This window comes from Rhineura floridana, chromosome 3 (assembly GCF_030035675.1).
Source record: "Rhineura floridana isolate rRhiFlo1 chromosome 3, rRhiFlo1.hap2, whole genome shotgun sequence".
In the NCBI taxonomy this organism is placed as follows: domain Eukaryota; kingdom Metazoa; phylum Chordata; class Lepidosauria; order Squamata; family Rhineuridae; genus Rhineura; species Rhineura floridana.
Window position 1 is genome coordinate 150,682,228 of NC_084482.1, and position 15,806 is coordinate 150,698,033.

Consider the following 15,806-nt stretch of genomic DNA (forward strand, 5'->3'; position numbering starts at 1 on the left):
GATGTATGGCTCTAATAAACCACAGTGGCTAGCTGTGTCTATGGTGCTGTTCTCATGCCCCCTCTGCTAGGCAAACATCTTTGTGATTAAATTTGTACACAGTAGTTATAACTACTGCAAAGAACTGCTGTCATGCTTGGGCATGTAAATACTTGAAGAATTAATGACACTGGAGAGGATGTTTCATTAGTGTTGTAAACTACTGTTACTGATCATGTCTCCGTTGCTTCTTTAGGTAGAGGCAATGTTTGCCCTCCAGTCTGAAGGCCCAAAGCATCTAACTTACCTTTTTACCTCCACTTTTCCAGCAGCGGTGGGCCGTGTGACCAATTTCAGGGTGGCAGAGACTCAAAAGGATGCTGTGATTTTGACCTGGATTCCAGTTCCTGGGGCCACTGGCTATCTCCTCACATGGAAATCTGCACGAGGTAATGGCCTTTTGTAGCAGAGGTAGAGGACAAAGCCGGGGCAGTAGGGATTTTGGAAGAGGAAATACCAATGACATGTCATAGTTCCATCACCCCCAGCTCTTCTGCAGCTGTAGATGGGATGAGGAAAGGCAGCCTGCTGCTAGCAAGAGCAGGTTTCATTTCTTTCATTCATGTAAAATGGGTGGAAACCATTTTTGGCTGTCCCCACCTCTGCATCCCAGCTTTGACAGGTGGATGGGACAATCTGCCAGTCAGTCACCTGATGTTATGACAGGTGGGTTGTCCCATCCACCTGTCAAAGTCCCTTTCACTGTGTTTCCCAAGTGCCTGGCAGCCAGCTGATTGTTGGGTGATTCCTGCTCGCTGGATCGTCACGTTATAGTGGTGAGTGGGCTTGAGTGTTCCAGTGAACCCTGTGAGCGATGCCATGGGGAGTCATGTACTCCCAGCAGGGTCACCCATGGCGGTAAGGTCAAGGGAGAGGAACCAGACAAAGAACGATCCAAGAATGTCCTCAATGGCACAACAGGCGGAGGATAACAATGTGTATGTTACTATGGCTGTGAAGGCGGATGAAGGCTGCAGCAGATAAAAGACTTCCAGTCGTTGTGGTATCCATGCCATTGGATCAAAGCCTTTTTCTGCCAAGATTGTGTGTTGATTGTTGTGCGTCGATCTCCCCACATAAAACAAATTCACGCGCAGGCGTCTTCCAACCAAAATAAAACAAAAGTCCAGTGGCAATCGGTGAATGGCGATGGGGGCAGGACTGTGAAATCTGGAAGCCCCTATTCATAGACTAGCACATGGACAGCGGATACAGATTCAGTCATCCTGGCTCAAGGACCAAGGCAGTTGAGTAGTTTGGCAGCTATATCCACAACTGAGCAGTCCTATTCAGGATCTACTCTGCTCTCACCCCATATGGGGAGGGGGCTAGAAAATGTCCCCCAAACATAGCCTGCCTCATCTCTCCCTGACTGGATTACTGTGTCCAGTAGGGTCACCACTTAGTGGTTGCAAAAGACAATTTAATTTTGGAACATGAAACATATGGACATTGCTGGATGCAGGACTGCCATCATCGCAAGGGAGTTGAGACATTTTAATATTGACATAGCAGCACTCTAAGAAACTTGAAGAGCAGGAGAAGGACAATTGAATGAAGAAAAAGGAGGTTATACTTTCTTCTGGAAAGGACTGCCTGGACAAGAACGACAAATGCAGGCTTTGCTATTAAAAATAATCTTGTGAAGCTCTTGTCAAAAGTTCCTATTGGAATTAGTGAACGACTCTCAACTCTCTGGTTAAAACTTGCCCCAAACCAGCAGGCAACTATTATAAATGCTTACGTGCCAACATTAGATGCTGATGAAGACATCAAGGAAAAGCTGGACATGATCTTAACAGAGATACCTAATGAGGATAAAATTATCCTCCTGGGCGATTTCAGTGCAAGAGTTGGGCATGATTTCTATTTGTGGCCAGAACCCATTGGGAAAGAAGGAGTTGGCAATAGCAACCTGAATGCATTCTACTTCTGACTAAATGTGCAGAGCATAATCTTGTTATTACAAATGTGCTCTTCCACCAGAAAAATAAATTTAAAATATAATGGAAGCACAGATCACCGATTAATTCGATCCACTATGGCCATTAATATTGTTCCTCAATGTAGGCTCCAAGGAAGAAAACCAAGGTATAAAATGAACATCCATACCCTTCAAGATCCTATTAAACAAGCTTGTTTTCAAACAACGCTTAAGAAATATCTACCTATGGAACTCCCTGAAAACGTCAAGGAACACTGAATTAAACTGAAGACTTCCATTATTGCAGCATGTGAACAAACTATTGGATACCAAACTAAGAAACATCAGGATTCGTTTAATGAGAATGTTACTGAGATTGAACGTATCATCGACAAGAAAAGAAAAGCCTTCCAGATATGGCAGAAACTGTGCCGCTAAGAAGAAAATCTATGCCAGTGTAAAGGCTGAAGTCCATCAAAGAACTAGAGAACTTAAGAACGCCTGTTGGATAAAGAAAAGTCAAGAAATCCAGCATTTTGCAGATGCTCATGATATACAGGGCTTTTTTAATGCCACAAAGGCCATCTATGGACCAACAAATTATGGTACAAATCCCTTACATAAAGTGGATGGTACCAGACTTCTTAAGTATAAAGAGTCTATTGCACTGCATTGGAAAGAGCATTACCACGATCTCCTTAATTGTAACACTGTTGTCACTGTTGAGGTCTTCTCGCAAATTCTGCAACAACAAACTAGAGACTAGCTTGCAGTATCCCCTAATTTGGATGAAGTCAGTAAAAACATTAATCAACTGAAGAATAACAAAACTAGTGGACTTGATGGGATTCCTGCTGAAGTCTTTAAAGAAGGTTGACCTGAACTTACACAACAACTTCATAAGCTCATCGAAAAGATCTGGATGAGGGAGGAGATCCCAGAAGACTTTAGGGATGCCATAATTATCACTCTTTTTAAGAAGGGTGATAGAACAGATTGTGGGAACTATTGAGATATCTCTCTTCTTGCTACTGCAGGTAAAATCCTTGCAAAGCATTCTTGCAAATAGCCTCCTACCTATCTCAGAAGATATTCTCCCCAAATCCCAAAATGGTTTCCACCGTTCCAGGGGACAGCCGACATGATCTTCACTGCATGACAGCTTCAAGAAAAATGCTGGGAGCAAAGCCAACCTATATATATGGCATTTATTGATCTGACTAGGGCCTTTGATACTGTGAATCAAACAGCTCTTTGGACCATCTTTCTGAAAATTGGATGCCTTGATAAATTTGTGAATATTTTGTGACTCCTTCATGACAACATGACAGCAACAATTTTGGACAACAATGGCTTTCAGAGCAATCCATTCAGAGTTGGATCAGGTGTAAAACAGGAATGTGTCGTTGCTCCTACCTTATTTGCTATTTTAATTGCTATGATTCTACACCTTATAGAGGGGAAACTTCCTATTGGTGTGGAAATCATATATCAAACAGATGGAAAGCTTTTTAACCTCAGTAGGTTGAAAGCAAAAAGTAAGGTAATTATAACCTCTGTCGTAGATCTTCAGTATGCAGATAATAATGTAGTCTCCGCACATTCAGAGAAAGATCAAACTATCCTCAATGTCTTTGCAGAAGCATATGGAAAGCTTGGGCTCTCATTTAATATAAAAAAACCAAAGTGCTTCATCAGCAGGTGTGAATTAGTCCCTCTGTAGCACTATCAATCCAACGCTGGACAATGTTGATCAGGCAGCCATCTCTCTGTAAAAGCTGACATTGACGCTGAAATTCAGCATCGTCTGAGCTCTGTGAATGCCGCATTCTCCCAAATGAAGCGCAGAGTGTTCGAGGATTGGGATATTCGTAGGGAGACCAAAATGCTTATTTACAAAGCCATTGTACTACCAACCTTACTGTATGCCTGTGAAACATGGACCATTTATAAACGCCACTCCCAACTTCTTGAAAGATTCCACCAATGCTGCCTCTGGAAAATTTTGCAAATTACTTGGGTAGATAGATAGACTAATGTTAGTGTTTTGGAAGAAGCAAAGACCACCAGTGTTGAAACAATGATCCTTCAACATCAACTTCGCTGGACTGGCCATGTTGTTTGAATGCCTGATTACCATCTTCCAAGGCAGCTACTTTACTCCCAACTTAAGGATGGAAAACGGAATATTGGTGGATAGCAAAAGAGGTTTAAAGATGTTCTTAAAGATAATCTAAAAAAATGTAACATGAGCATTGAGAACTGGGAAGTTTTGGCCCATGAGTGTCCCAATTGGAGGTCGGCTATTACCAAAGGTGCTATGGACTTTAAAGAAGCAAGAGTACAGGGCGAAAGGGACAAACGAGCTAAGCAGAAGGCACGTCAAGCAAATCATTGCGACTGTCTTCCATCTGGAAACCAATGTCCTCACTGTGGGAGGCTGTGTGGATCTAGGATTGGCCTCCACAGCCACTTAAGGACCCACCATTAAAGACCTTATCTTGGAAGACAATCTTACTCAGTCATGAGTGATCACCGATGAATGAATGTTAGGCACTTGGGAACCTTAGCACAAGGGGCTTTGCTAGCCCTATGCTTGGCAAAGTGCCAAGTTTAAGATAGGCCAAACTGCTTTTTGCAGAGATTGACTGTGCAATTGAATTCCTTATGGGGAGACATTTCTTTACTTGCCCCACATCTGACAGCAGGTGTAGGGCAGATGGGCGAGGTTTGGGGAAAATAATCGTGTGGGCCAAACTGGGATCATGCCTTGCCAAATTTGGCCTGTGGACGGAGGTTCCCCACTCCTGACATAAAATATTTAATATCTTGCCTTCTGTCCAACAAGCATAGTTCTCCCCCCACTTTATTTTATTTATTATTTATTAAATGTATATCCAGCCCTTCCTCCTAGAAGCCCAAGGTAGTTTTATTCCCCCAGCAACCTTGTGAGGTAAACTAGCCTGAGAGACAGCAATTGTCTCAAGGTCACTTAGTGAGCTTCATGACTGAGTGGGGATTTAAACCGGAATCCATAGTCCAATGCCTTTAAGTACTGCACCACACTGACTGTCAGGAAGCCTGATAACTGCAAAATTATTCCTTCCTTGGCAGGAGTGGCTAGACTTGCTGCAGTTTCCTCCTTTGATTGGATCTTCATATGATGTTCCTCTGGACACCAGGTTCAAGACCCACTGCCGGCTTGAGATGTGACACATAGCGGGCCACAGAGTCTATGCTGGGCCATCTGCTGTGAAATAGCCCTTGTTAACATCCTTCGTGTTCTTGCTTGGTTTCAGATGGAGGAGAAGCACAAAGAACATTGCCTGGGTCGGCAACATCCCACCAAGTGTCTGGGCTGCGCCTGGGTGAGAGATACACCTTCACCATCCGCCCATTGTTTGGGAGCATCACAGGTGCTGAGACTTCTGTGACTGACCGCACAGGTGAGGTTTTGTTGCATCTGGGGCATACAAGGCCCCCTCTAAGCTGGTACCCGGGATCTCTCTACCCAAACTTTGCCACATCAACTCTCTTGGATCTGGGGTATGTGGCAGAAGTGGTTTCAGAAAATTAATTATTTCCTTTCCTAACCTATTCCCAAGGAGATCAAGCGGAGCTAACTCAGGGCACTTTTCCTTGGGCTGTTTCTGCTGGGCCTTGGCATTGTGCCAGTGATCCATTCTGTGCTGTGAATCAAAAACCATTTGGGTAGAGTGGTCTTGCATGAGGGCGGAGGATTCTTCTAGCTTCTCATCTCATGTTTGTCTGTTTTTGAAGGGTGGGTGAAGGGAGGTGGCTGGTTTTTATGTCCCCTGCCTTGATCCCAATTTGGCTGCCATCCCTACTCATTTTGAAACTTTCCCCTCAACAGTCTGCCGAGACAGCCGCAGTGACATAGTTTTTCTTGTGCATGCAACTCGAGACAGTGCCTACAATGCGGAGGTCGTGCAGAGCATCCTCTCCAACACTGTATCTGCACTGGGCCAACTTGGCTCCGCTGCTACCCAGGTAACAAACAGCATAAGGGTTTTTCAGCTGTTCTTTTTGGCCTGATTTGCATGTGCTGTGTGGCTACTTGCTTGATAAAACATCCATGCTGAGGCTGTGCCACATGGCAAGCCATTTTGGTGAAGCACTTCCCATTGCAGTCCTGGTGATTTTCACTCCTCTGGTGCAAAACCTCATTTTCTATGGTTTGTGTTTGTAAGGCAAAAGTGGGTAGAGTAGTGTAGGAAGTGGCTAAGATGAATAGTCAGCCACGTTGTGTTTCTAGCAGCCTCCTATCTGGCCTTTGTGCCCTAATACTGATGGGGGGAGGATAATCAAGTACATGTATCCCACTCCTGAGATTGTCTTTGCTACCATGGATGTATCTTTCCCATAAATCTTTCTTTTCTTGGTTCTTCCTCCTTTCCTTCCATAGGAACTAAAAATGTCAGGTCGAGGAAGAGACTGCATGTATTTACAGAACTGTAAGATCCAAAAGGGAGATTGTTTGTGTGTATGTTTAGTATTCATAAAAGGCCAACTAATATTTTGTCACTTCAGTGTATGTCTAGTATAAATATTTAGGGTCAGGATCATTCAGACCATGGTATTCCCAATCTCTATGTATGGATGTGCAAGTTAGACAGTGAAAAAAGTGGATAAGAGAAGAATCAACTCATTTGAAATGTGATGTTGAGAAGAGTTTTGCAGACACCATGGAATGAGAAAAAGATGAATAATTGGGTGTTAGAACAAATTAAACCAGAACTATCACTAGAAGCTAAAATGATGAAACTGAGGTTATCATACTTTGGACACATCATGAGAAGACATGATTCACTAGAAAAAACAATAATGCTGGGGAAAACAAGGGAGTAGAAAAAGAGGAAGACCAAACAAGAGATGAATTGATTCCATAAAGGAAGCCACAGACCTGAACTTACAAGATCTGAAGAGGGTGGTTCACGACAGATGCTGTTGGGGGTTGCTGATTCATAGGGTTGCCATAAGTTGTAATCGACTTGAAGGCACATAACACACACACACACACAAATATTTTAGCAACATATTTGGTGTAAAATGGAGGATAGAATTATATTTCAGCTTTAGTCAACTTTTTGTCCTTTTTGGAATATATAGGAGCTTTTGTATTGTATTTGACAAAGATATTAATATTTGTGATGCAATCATCATCATCATCATCTTTCTTCTCTAGGCTACACTGTATCTCTTCTGTAGTGACTTCTTCCATATAACTCACTGGCTCCATCTCAGGGGTTGGGAACCTTTTTCAGCGTGAGGGCCACATTCCTTCCAAGGAAGTTTTGGGCTGAGCCATAAGCAAAAGTGGGTGGAGCAACACATGTAAATGTTACCCGAGTACCATAAGCTAGTTTCTGCACAGACTCATACACTCCCCTGTATCCTGCATCCAGTCAAGCAGGAGACATGTCAAGTGCAAGGACACACCCAGTTGGGCGAAAATACTCAAGGAGGACATGAAGTAAATGCAGTGAGGGGTGTGGCCAGGGTGAGAGTCTCAAGCGCCAGATAGAATGGCCTGGAGGGCCATGTCCGATCCCGGGTTTGAGATTCCCCACCTGGACTCTCTTTTGCTTTTCTCCCCAGGTGGGTATTGTGCTTTACAGCTTCCGAGGCCTCCCATTACTCCTGCTGAACCGCTCTAGTGACCAAGCAACTGTCCTGCAGCATATCCGCTCACTGCGCTATGATGAGCCTAGCGGCAATGCCATTGGTAAGAGGGCAGGGGCCCTGAGCCAGGTGATGCAAGGTTCATTGGTTCAGAGGCTGGGGAGGGAATTGCTGGCTTCTTGCTGCAAGAACCCAGTAGGGAGAGAAAAAGAGACACCTTTATTCCCATTGAAATCTGGAGCTGTCTTGAGGGGAAAACTATGTGGCAGGAGCTGCCCTGCCCTCTAGGCTTGCTCTGCTCCTGCATCTGATCTGAGGGGGTGGGGAAGTGCTTCAGGGGAGGGACTGCTCTTTTATCAAGAGCAAGATGGCCAGAATTGCCACTGACATTGGCTGTAACTTTGAGAACTGTTGACTTTAAAGAACTAGTGCCTGAGCTTGTGTTTCCCTCCTCCCTCCCCATTCCTTTTTCCTTGCGTATCATATCTTTTTAGATTGTGAGCCTGGAGGCAGGGACTGTCTTAGAACTGAGTTTTGCTTGCCTCTCTCAAAGCCTTTTTGGCCAAAGGGCAGAGTATAAAAGTTATAGATAAATAATAGTAAGTACATCCTGTGTGAAGCCATGGGGTTGGCCAGTCAGTTGCTGCTATAAGGTCTGAAGTGAGTAGTGTGCCAGGTCACAAAGGTGGATGCTTCCACTGCTTTTGTGACTGCTCCCTTCACAATATCTCTTGCACGTGTCTGTTTTTTGTGGGTGTGTATCTGTGTCCTTTGCTTTCTTATCTGCAGGAGATGCCATTAATTTTGTCAAGACCTACATGCTGAGCCCCAGTGCAGGACGCAGACCCGGTGTGCCAGGAACCCTGGTGATACTGGCAGATGGGCCATCCAGTGATGATGCCATTGGGCCGGCCAGGGAGATCAAGGCTGCCGGTAAGGCACACAATTCCTTGGAATGGGGAAATATAAGAGGACAGGAATCGAGTCAGACCACCGGTCCATCTAGCTCAGATTTGGCTGCACTGACAGACAGTGGCTCTCCAGGGTTTCATTCAGTATGGAAACAGCTCTAACCTGTGTAGACACAGTTTTTAGAGGGCTATATTTAAGACTAGCATGTTAATACAACTTATTCCTAATTCTATGTGATAGAGCAAGTGAGACATGGTGGTGTACTGAGTTCATTCCCAGGGAAACTTAAGGGCCAAGTTGGATGTTTTGGGTCATATCTAGTGAGGTTGCTCCACTAATGGGTATCTCTAAATCTGCTCTAGAGGTGGCATTGGGGAGTGGGGGATGAGGTTTCTGTCAGCAGGGCAACAGCATTGGATAGAGCCCAGTGTCACTAAATGTGTGGTGCCAAGCCCAGCATTTGCTGACGGAATGAAAAATGCAAGAGAGGGCCCTTACAGGAGAAGTTCTGCATATGTGTGGTGGGGGTGCCTCCTCTTCCACATTCAGCGGTTCTCTTTTGGTACTGCCAGAGGCCATTCCTATCCATCCCCAGCTGGACTCAGTTCCAGTTTTACAGTTTGGCTAGAGAAAACAATAAAAAATATCCTAGGCGGGGACATTTTTCGTGGACAATCTAACAGTGGAGGAAGGGTTAAACAACCCCTTCATGCAACCCCTGCATCAATATTATGGGGGAAATATGGGGTTGTACGCTTCATGCTTCCCTTGTAATGACTCTTTTGTGTGCAACTTCTGTGTGTGCATTTACCAAAAACAGACTCTTCCCCCTACCTTCCAGCTCACCTCAACTCCATAAACCACTTTACTTTACCTGTCTGATCATAGTAGGTCAATGCCATGCCATTGTGTACTCATGAGTGAAGATGCAATTTTAGAAAGGGATTCTCTCATGCCGAATCATTTCCACTTGTTGAAGGAATTTCTCTTGACTCTCTAGTTTGGCATTAGAGCAGTAAACCAGGGAACTAGAAGGAAGCCCCCGTGTGGCCATGCCTTTTACTGCATATCACTTCCTTGAGCGGATCACAAACACTATTAGCTGAGTAGGCCACTATTTGGCTTTGCTTTTGCTAGGGGAAGCTGAAACCATTCCTATTGACTTAGAGGTTGTTTGCTTTAATACAGTATATGCACAAGAACATAAGAAGAGCCCTGCAGGATCAGAGCAGAGCCCGAACTAGTCCAGCATTCTGTTCCCATAGTGGTCAACCAGATGACTATGGGGAAGCCCATAAGTGCAGCAGTTCTGTCCTCACTCATGTTCCCCAGCAATTGGTTTTAGAGGCACTACACAGTCATAATGACTAGTAATCACTGATAGCCTTATCCACCATGAATTTGTGAAATCCCCTTTTGAAGACATCCAAGCTGATGACCATCACTACACCTTGTGGCAGGAAATCAAAAAGTATGTGCTTTGCGAAGAAGTAGGAGCCCAGGAAGTTGCCTTATATAATCAGACCATCTTTCTGTCTAGCTCAGTGTTGTCTACACTGACTGACTGGCTGTGGGTCTCCAGGGTTTCTCCTAGCCTTATCTGGAGATGCCAATCAAAGACTGAACCTGGGACCTTCTGCATACAAAGCAGATTCTCCGTCACTGAGCTGCAGCCCTTTCCTTATTTCTTTCGTTTGTCCTGAATCTTTCATCAATCAACTTCACTGGATGGTCCCTTAGTATTATTAGGAAGAAAAACATTTCTCTATCCACTTACTCCACACCATGCATAATTTCATATACCTCTATCATGTCCCTGTCCCCATCCCACTTGCTCACTGTGCTTTCTAAACTAAAAAGCTCAAAATGCAGTAGCCTTTTCTCATAGGGAAGTTGCTCCAGACCCCTTGATCATTTTGGTTGCTCATTTCTGCATCTTTTCCAGCTCTCCTATATTCCAGCAGCCCTGGCTGAAGCTTCTCTTTGAAAAAGTTACTTAAGCTGCCCGTATCCTGAGTATCTCCTTCTGAACTGCCACATGCCTAGCCTACAGAATGGTCCACACAAACCCCCTAACTGATGTTGTGTCTTCTCTGTACCTTGCAGGGATCCATGTGCTGGCCGTTGGCATGAATGGGGCTGATCGCGAGCAACTGCGCCGCTTGGTAACCAATGAAGACCGACACAATGTTTTCTTTGTGAGGAGGGACTTGAGCAGCCTGCCAGAGGTAGAAGAGGGGCTTGCCAGTGCCCTCTGCAGGGCACCCACCAATGGAGAGGTAAGGCATTTCTCACAAAACACATGGAAGGGGTTACCTATGGGTTTTCTAAGCTCTTGAAAAGATCAGAGTGGAGGGAGGTGAATGGAAGAGTACTTGCTCTGCCCATTCAGGTAGCTTCCATGCAACAGAAAGTGCCTTGGAGGGCAGCTGCTTCTCTAGTTTCTGCATGGCCTGGATTTCTGACACAGGAGGGCCATGCATCGAGTGGAAACTGTATGCCGTGTGTGTAGCCACTTGGTAAAGGCAGTCATCTGTAGCATTCTGCCAAGTGGTGAAGAGAATTTTATCACAGTCCTGTTCCTTGAGATTTCTGGTCAGGTGCAGCTATATGGTAAAATGTACACATCTTGGTAGGATGTAACAGGCCATTGGTTGTACCAAGCAGTCATGTGCGCACCATGATAACCTACCTGCATTGTTATTGGCATTTATCCAAAGTCCAACCCAAAATGTTTGACACTTAGGCAGCAACATTATAGCTATTTTAACAGTGACCCTTTTGTCCTCCCCCCCCACTTCCTGTCTCCCTCTCACAGCCTAGACCAGAGCCCTGTGCTGTGCAGTGTCCTAAGGTAAGTCACTGGCTGCTTCCCTTCAACAGAACTAAAACAGAACCAAGTGGTTTCTTCTAATAAGTGACAGGCAGACAAGACAAGGACAGGAAATAGATAGGAAATGGATGCCAGGCATATGGCTTTTGGGGAAGGGATGTGGCTCAGTGGTAGGCTTTCTCATCTTGAACAGGCACTCTAAAATCTATAGGCTAGCAATGTGGAACCTCTGGCCATCCAAGTATTGGGCCATATCCATCTGACACATCTTGTCAGCGCAAGGATTTCTATTTGTGCAATGGGACTTCCCCCTATGCACATGCTGTGCTCTCCCCAAATCTATTCCAGAGGATTGTGGGATCCCCTAGAATAGATTTAGAGGGTGCATGGGGGAGGAGAGGGAGGGGAAGTCCCACTGCACAAATGGCAATCTTTGTGCTGATGGGGCTGTGACTTACCACTACTTTGGATACAACCCATTGTTGGACTCCAACTCCCATCAGCCCCAGGCAGCATGGCGAATGGCCAGGGATGATGGGAGTTGTAGTCTAGCAACATCTGGAGGGACCACAGGTTAGCCACCCCTGCTTTAAGCTGTCACAGCATGGGTCAGTGGGTTCAATTTTCCTTGGAAACATGATGAAGGGGAACCCTTGTCAGCAATGATGGAATAATATCCCATACTATCTTACAGTTTCCTAGGTGACTATGACTGGTGGGGAAAGAGAGAGGCCTTGATGGGAATGGAGGTGACTCAGCACTGTTTTCCCCTGTAGCTGTAGGCTACCTTTTGACCATCTTTTAAAAGTTTTTTTCTTATAAACTGCCCAGAGGTAGCCAGGGAGGAAAAAAAATGTTTTGAGGTATCTCTGGTTGTTTGCAAACCGGGACTTTTTATCTTGTCCTGCAGGGTGAGAAGGGCGTGCCTGGTGAGATTGTGAGTATCTGAGATTTCCCAAGGAATGGGATCTAGCATAGAGCTCCTTTTTAGGGGCTAAACTGGAGTTGTCTCTTGGGGAGAAAAGGCCACTAATCTCTCTGATCATTTTTGCAGGGGCGGAAAGGACGCGCGGGACTTCCTGGCCCTCCTGGAGATCCGGTAAGTCTACTCTTGACCCCTGAGCTATATGGCTTCGATCTTGCTTCTTAGACCCCTGTTGGCTAAACTAGAGCCCTTTACTCTTTGGACTAATGGCAGTTTAGACCCTCTGGTGGCATCCCTATTTGTATTTTAGGCAAGCGATTGCTCCTACCATCAGAAGCACTAAAAAAAACCCTAAGGAGTGTGTAAATTTTGGATTAACTCTGATTTATTAGTTTATTTAATCTCAGCTTGTTTGTGGAGTTCCACAGGTAGTGGGCTAAAGAGTTCAAACCATTGTAGATGGTAATAGTGGCTTCCTTTAGACATCATGCTGCACTGTGGTTTTGGGGGTCCAGGAGCACATTTGGAAATCTGTCATGGACATTACAAAATGTCAGTTCACTGAAGAAAAAATGTGATGCTCAACCCCACCAACAACAGCCCAAACGTCTACCTACCCACCCACCCTGAAGAAACAAATGACAAACAAAAAGTCCAGGCACACTCCCCTGACACACACACACATCAAAACAACAACAACAACAGGGAACTCTGCCAATCAAACAAGCAACCCCCCCTCACATTTTTTTAAAAAGGCAATTTTGGGGCCTCCTCCCACTGCATGGGGAAGAAGGGATTCAGAAGCTTTCACTTACATGTTTGTTATTGTTGTCTTGACCAATAAACTGTGATCAACATTAACTATGGGTAGTTTAAAGCAAGCCAAATTCATACCATGGTTTTGGAAGCTGGTTTGTTTAAACTAACCACAGGTAGTGTTAATCACACTTCTTGGTTTGGACAACACAGCAAGCTATGGTTAACAGCTCCTCCATCCAGTTGCATAGGAAGAAGAGAGAGCACTAGATCCTGGGATGAGGGTAGACTCATTTACCCTTGACAGACAAAAACTTTTGTAAAATGAAGGAATGGCAATTAGCAGCCATGATAAAACTTCAAAGGAAGAGTGCAGGATAGTGACAATAGGCAACCACGATCCAATGCATTGTTGGCTTTGTGTTGCATCATTTCAGTTGACAAGACAAGTGAGGTAGTATACATAGTTTTCGCAAAGTCCCTCAAAGTCCTGCAGGTTTGTTTGCACCGAAATGGCTCTATATTCTTTTTGCAGCATATCTAATTGTTGACTGCCAAATGAAGTTGTCTCACAAGAACTCTTTATCTGTCACAACAAAGTAGTTACTAGGATTCAAGTAGAGTATTCTGTGATGGGTGTAATGGATAGAGAAAGAATGCCTTTTGCCTTTGGTATGAGAAAGAAGCTGCTCCTGGCAGCCAACAGTAAAATAAATGCTAAGACTTTTCTTCTTCTTTTTCAGGGACACAATGGGATCCCTGGTCCTCCTGGTGCAGTCGGACCTCAGGGTCCCCCAGGTGATGCCACTGAACGGCGGGGCGAGAAAGGAGACAGGGTGGGTACTCACAGCATCCCATGTAGTCTTGAGTATTTTACTGAGGAGGGAATACAACACTATCATGGAGTTTTTAAGGGCAGGAAACCTTCCTTTTTCCTCCACATCAACCTATTCAAGATAAAATAATCCCTCTGGGTGCATCTTAAATTAGAGAATCTCTCTAATTCAGAGAATTTAGCTATATGGTGTTTCTAGTGATGAAATCCCTTTCCTGGAAGATGAAGACACCATGGAAGCTTGCTGCTTTAACTCTCCTGCTTGGGTTCCAAATCCAGAGCTATCTGCTATGCAGTTCTTCTGCTTTTGGTAGGGGATACACATTTGGATCTCTTTTTGGGCTTGGCATGTGGCAGATCCTTCCTTTTGGGTACAGCATAAATTAGATGATCCTCAGTCCCTTTCATCTCTAGTATTGAAATCCTAGACATGCTTACTTCTGAGTAAATACAATTAAGATTGGGCTGGAGTGCTACAGACTGTGGATGCAGAGCAGCTAACTCATTGGCAGGGCAGTAGGCTGCATTGTGGCTATCACAAATATTTTCCTGCAATCTCTGCTGCAAATCACCAGTATGTATTTCTCTGAAGCATAGCATTTAGGATAAATCTTTACCCTTATGTAGCATTTAGGTGACTTATAAGCAAGTCATTCTTGAGCCTCAGTTCTCACTGAAGCTGCCCACTTCATTCTGCAGATGGAGGCTCACATGACTAAATGCTCCTCTGTACAAAAAATAAATAAATCCCAACATGTAGAAAACTGGCTTGTTGGAGTTTAGTCTACTGGTCTAGAGTTCTGATGTGCTAGTCTTCTATTTGAAGGGCTTGGTGTTTTTTTTAATGGAGGACTATTTAGACCCGAACCCCCACCCGCACATCCCATACTCAGGGTTTACTACCTCAGTGAAAAGTGAAAACCATTTATCATCCTCTGAAACACTTTCCAGCATGAAAATCTCATAGCTTGGCCCTGATTCCCTTGTAAATCCAAATTAAGGAGACTTTTGAGGGTTGGTTTACATATGCATCTACATCATCTACTCTCTGACTCTTTGATTACTGAATGCTTGATGACTCTCAGCCAATCTTGTTAAGTGCCTTTGTTGGAAAGTATTATGTCTTGACACATTCAAGCCATAATTTGATGACTGACAGTAGTCAAGTGATGAACATGTATGTGCAAACAAGTCGTGTGAAAATTCCCTGTTCCCAGTTTGTTGCCCTCCTGTGGTTCTCTAGATAGTAAGAACATAAGAAGATCCTGTGAGATCAGGCTAGTGACCCATCTGGTCATGAAATCCTTTCCATCCTCTAGGAGTCAGGTTTTCGTACATGAAAGATTCAGCCATGGGTTGGAGTTGGGAAGTGTTTTCCCTTATTTCCCTAGCACCAGACTTTCTCTGGCCTCCACCATGAATGATTGCAGGTTCCATCTGTGTTCTATACACTTGGACTCTGCTGCACTACCTTATGCTTGGTTCTGAACTTATATTGTATGTGCTGTCATGTGTGTGCTTCTTATTGTTAAATGTAAAATGCATCTCTGCCTCCATTTTCTTCCAGGGATTCCCAGGAGCTGATGGAGTTCCAGGAAATCCCGGCCGTCCTGGTAACCCTGGTTCTTCTGGACAACCAGTAAATAGCACTTTTTTGTCATCTTGCATCTGTAGTTGTATACAGAGGCATTTCTATTTCTTGCTATACTGAGACATTATTTGGCTTCATCCATCAGTCTGAACCTAGGATTGATGGGTTCCTCCTTAGCAAAGAGAGCTTGCTTCACCTTGCTCTGTGCATTAAGTTCATAATCTTACCATGAGTAATGTTAGTTTCACTGAATAGTTTGGGGGTTTGTCCACAAATGTCTTCACCCAGTTTTCTGAACTCTGAAAGGTTTCAGGGATTCCAGCACTTATATGGGTTTGGTTTCTTTTG

At 44.4% G+C, this 15,806-nt stretch overlaps 1 protein-coding gene across 6 annotated transcripts in view; it reads left to right on the forward strand.

Annotated features, from left to right (window-relative positions):
- The window catches only part of COL7A1 (collagen type VII alpha 1 chain), a 201,752-nt gene that overhangs the window by 70,160 nt on the left and 115,786 nt on the right, over positions 1 to 15,806 (forward strand). For 5 of the 6 annotated variants that reach the window (XM_061618340.1, XM_061618339.1, XM_061618342.1 and 2 more), the window contains 11 exons: positions 309 to 428; positions 5,263 to 5,409; positions 5,838 to 5,974; positions 7,583 to 7,709; positions 8,396 to 8,539; positions 10,625 to 10,797; positions 11,337 to 11,372; positions 12,262 to 12,288; positions 12,406 to 12,450; positions 13,776 to 13,868; positions 15,435 to 15,506. In XM_061618340.1, coding sequence (XP_061474324.1) covers positions 309 to 428; positions 5,263 to 5,409; positions 5,838 to 5,974; positions 7,583 to 7,709; positions 8,396 to 8,539; positions 10,625 to 10,797; positions 11,337 to 11,372; positions 12,262 to 12,288; positions 12,406 to 12,450; positions 13,776 to 13,868; positions 15,435 to 15,506 — 1,121 coding nt within the window. The remainder of the gene's footprint in view (positions 1 to 308; positions 429 to 5,262; positions 5,410 to 5,837; positions 5,975 to 7,582; positions 7,710 to 8,395; positions 8,540 to 10,624; positions 10,798 to 11,336; positions 11,373 to 12,261; positions 12,289 to 12,405; positions 12,451 to 13,775; positions 13,869 to 15,434; positions 15,507 to 15,806) is intronic. The other variant, XM_061618341.1, reaches the window with a different exon arrangement.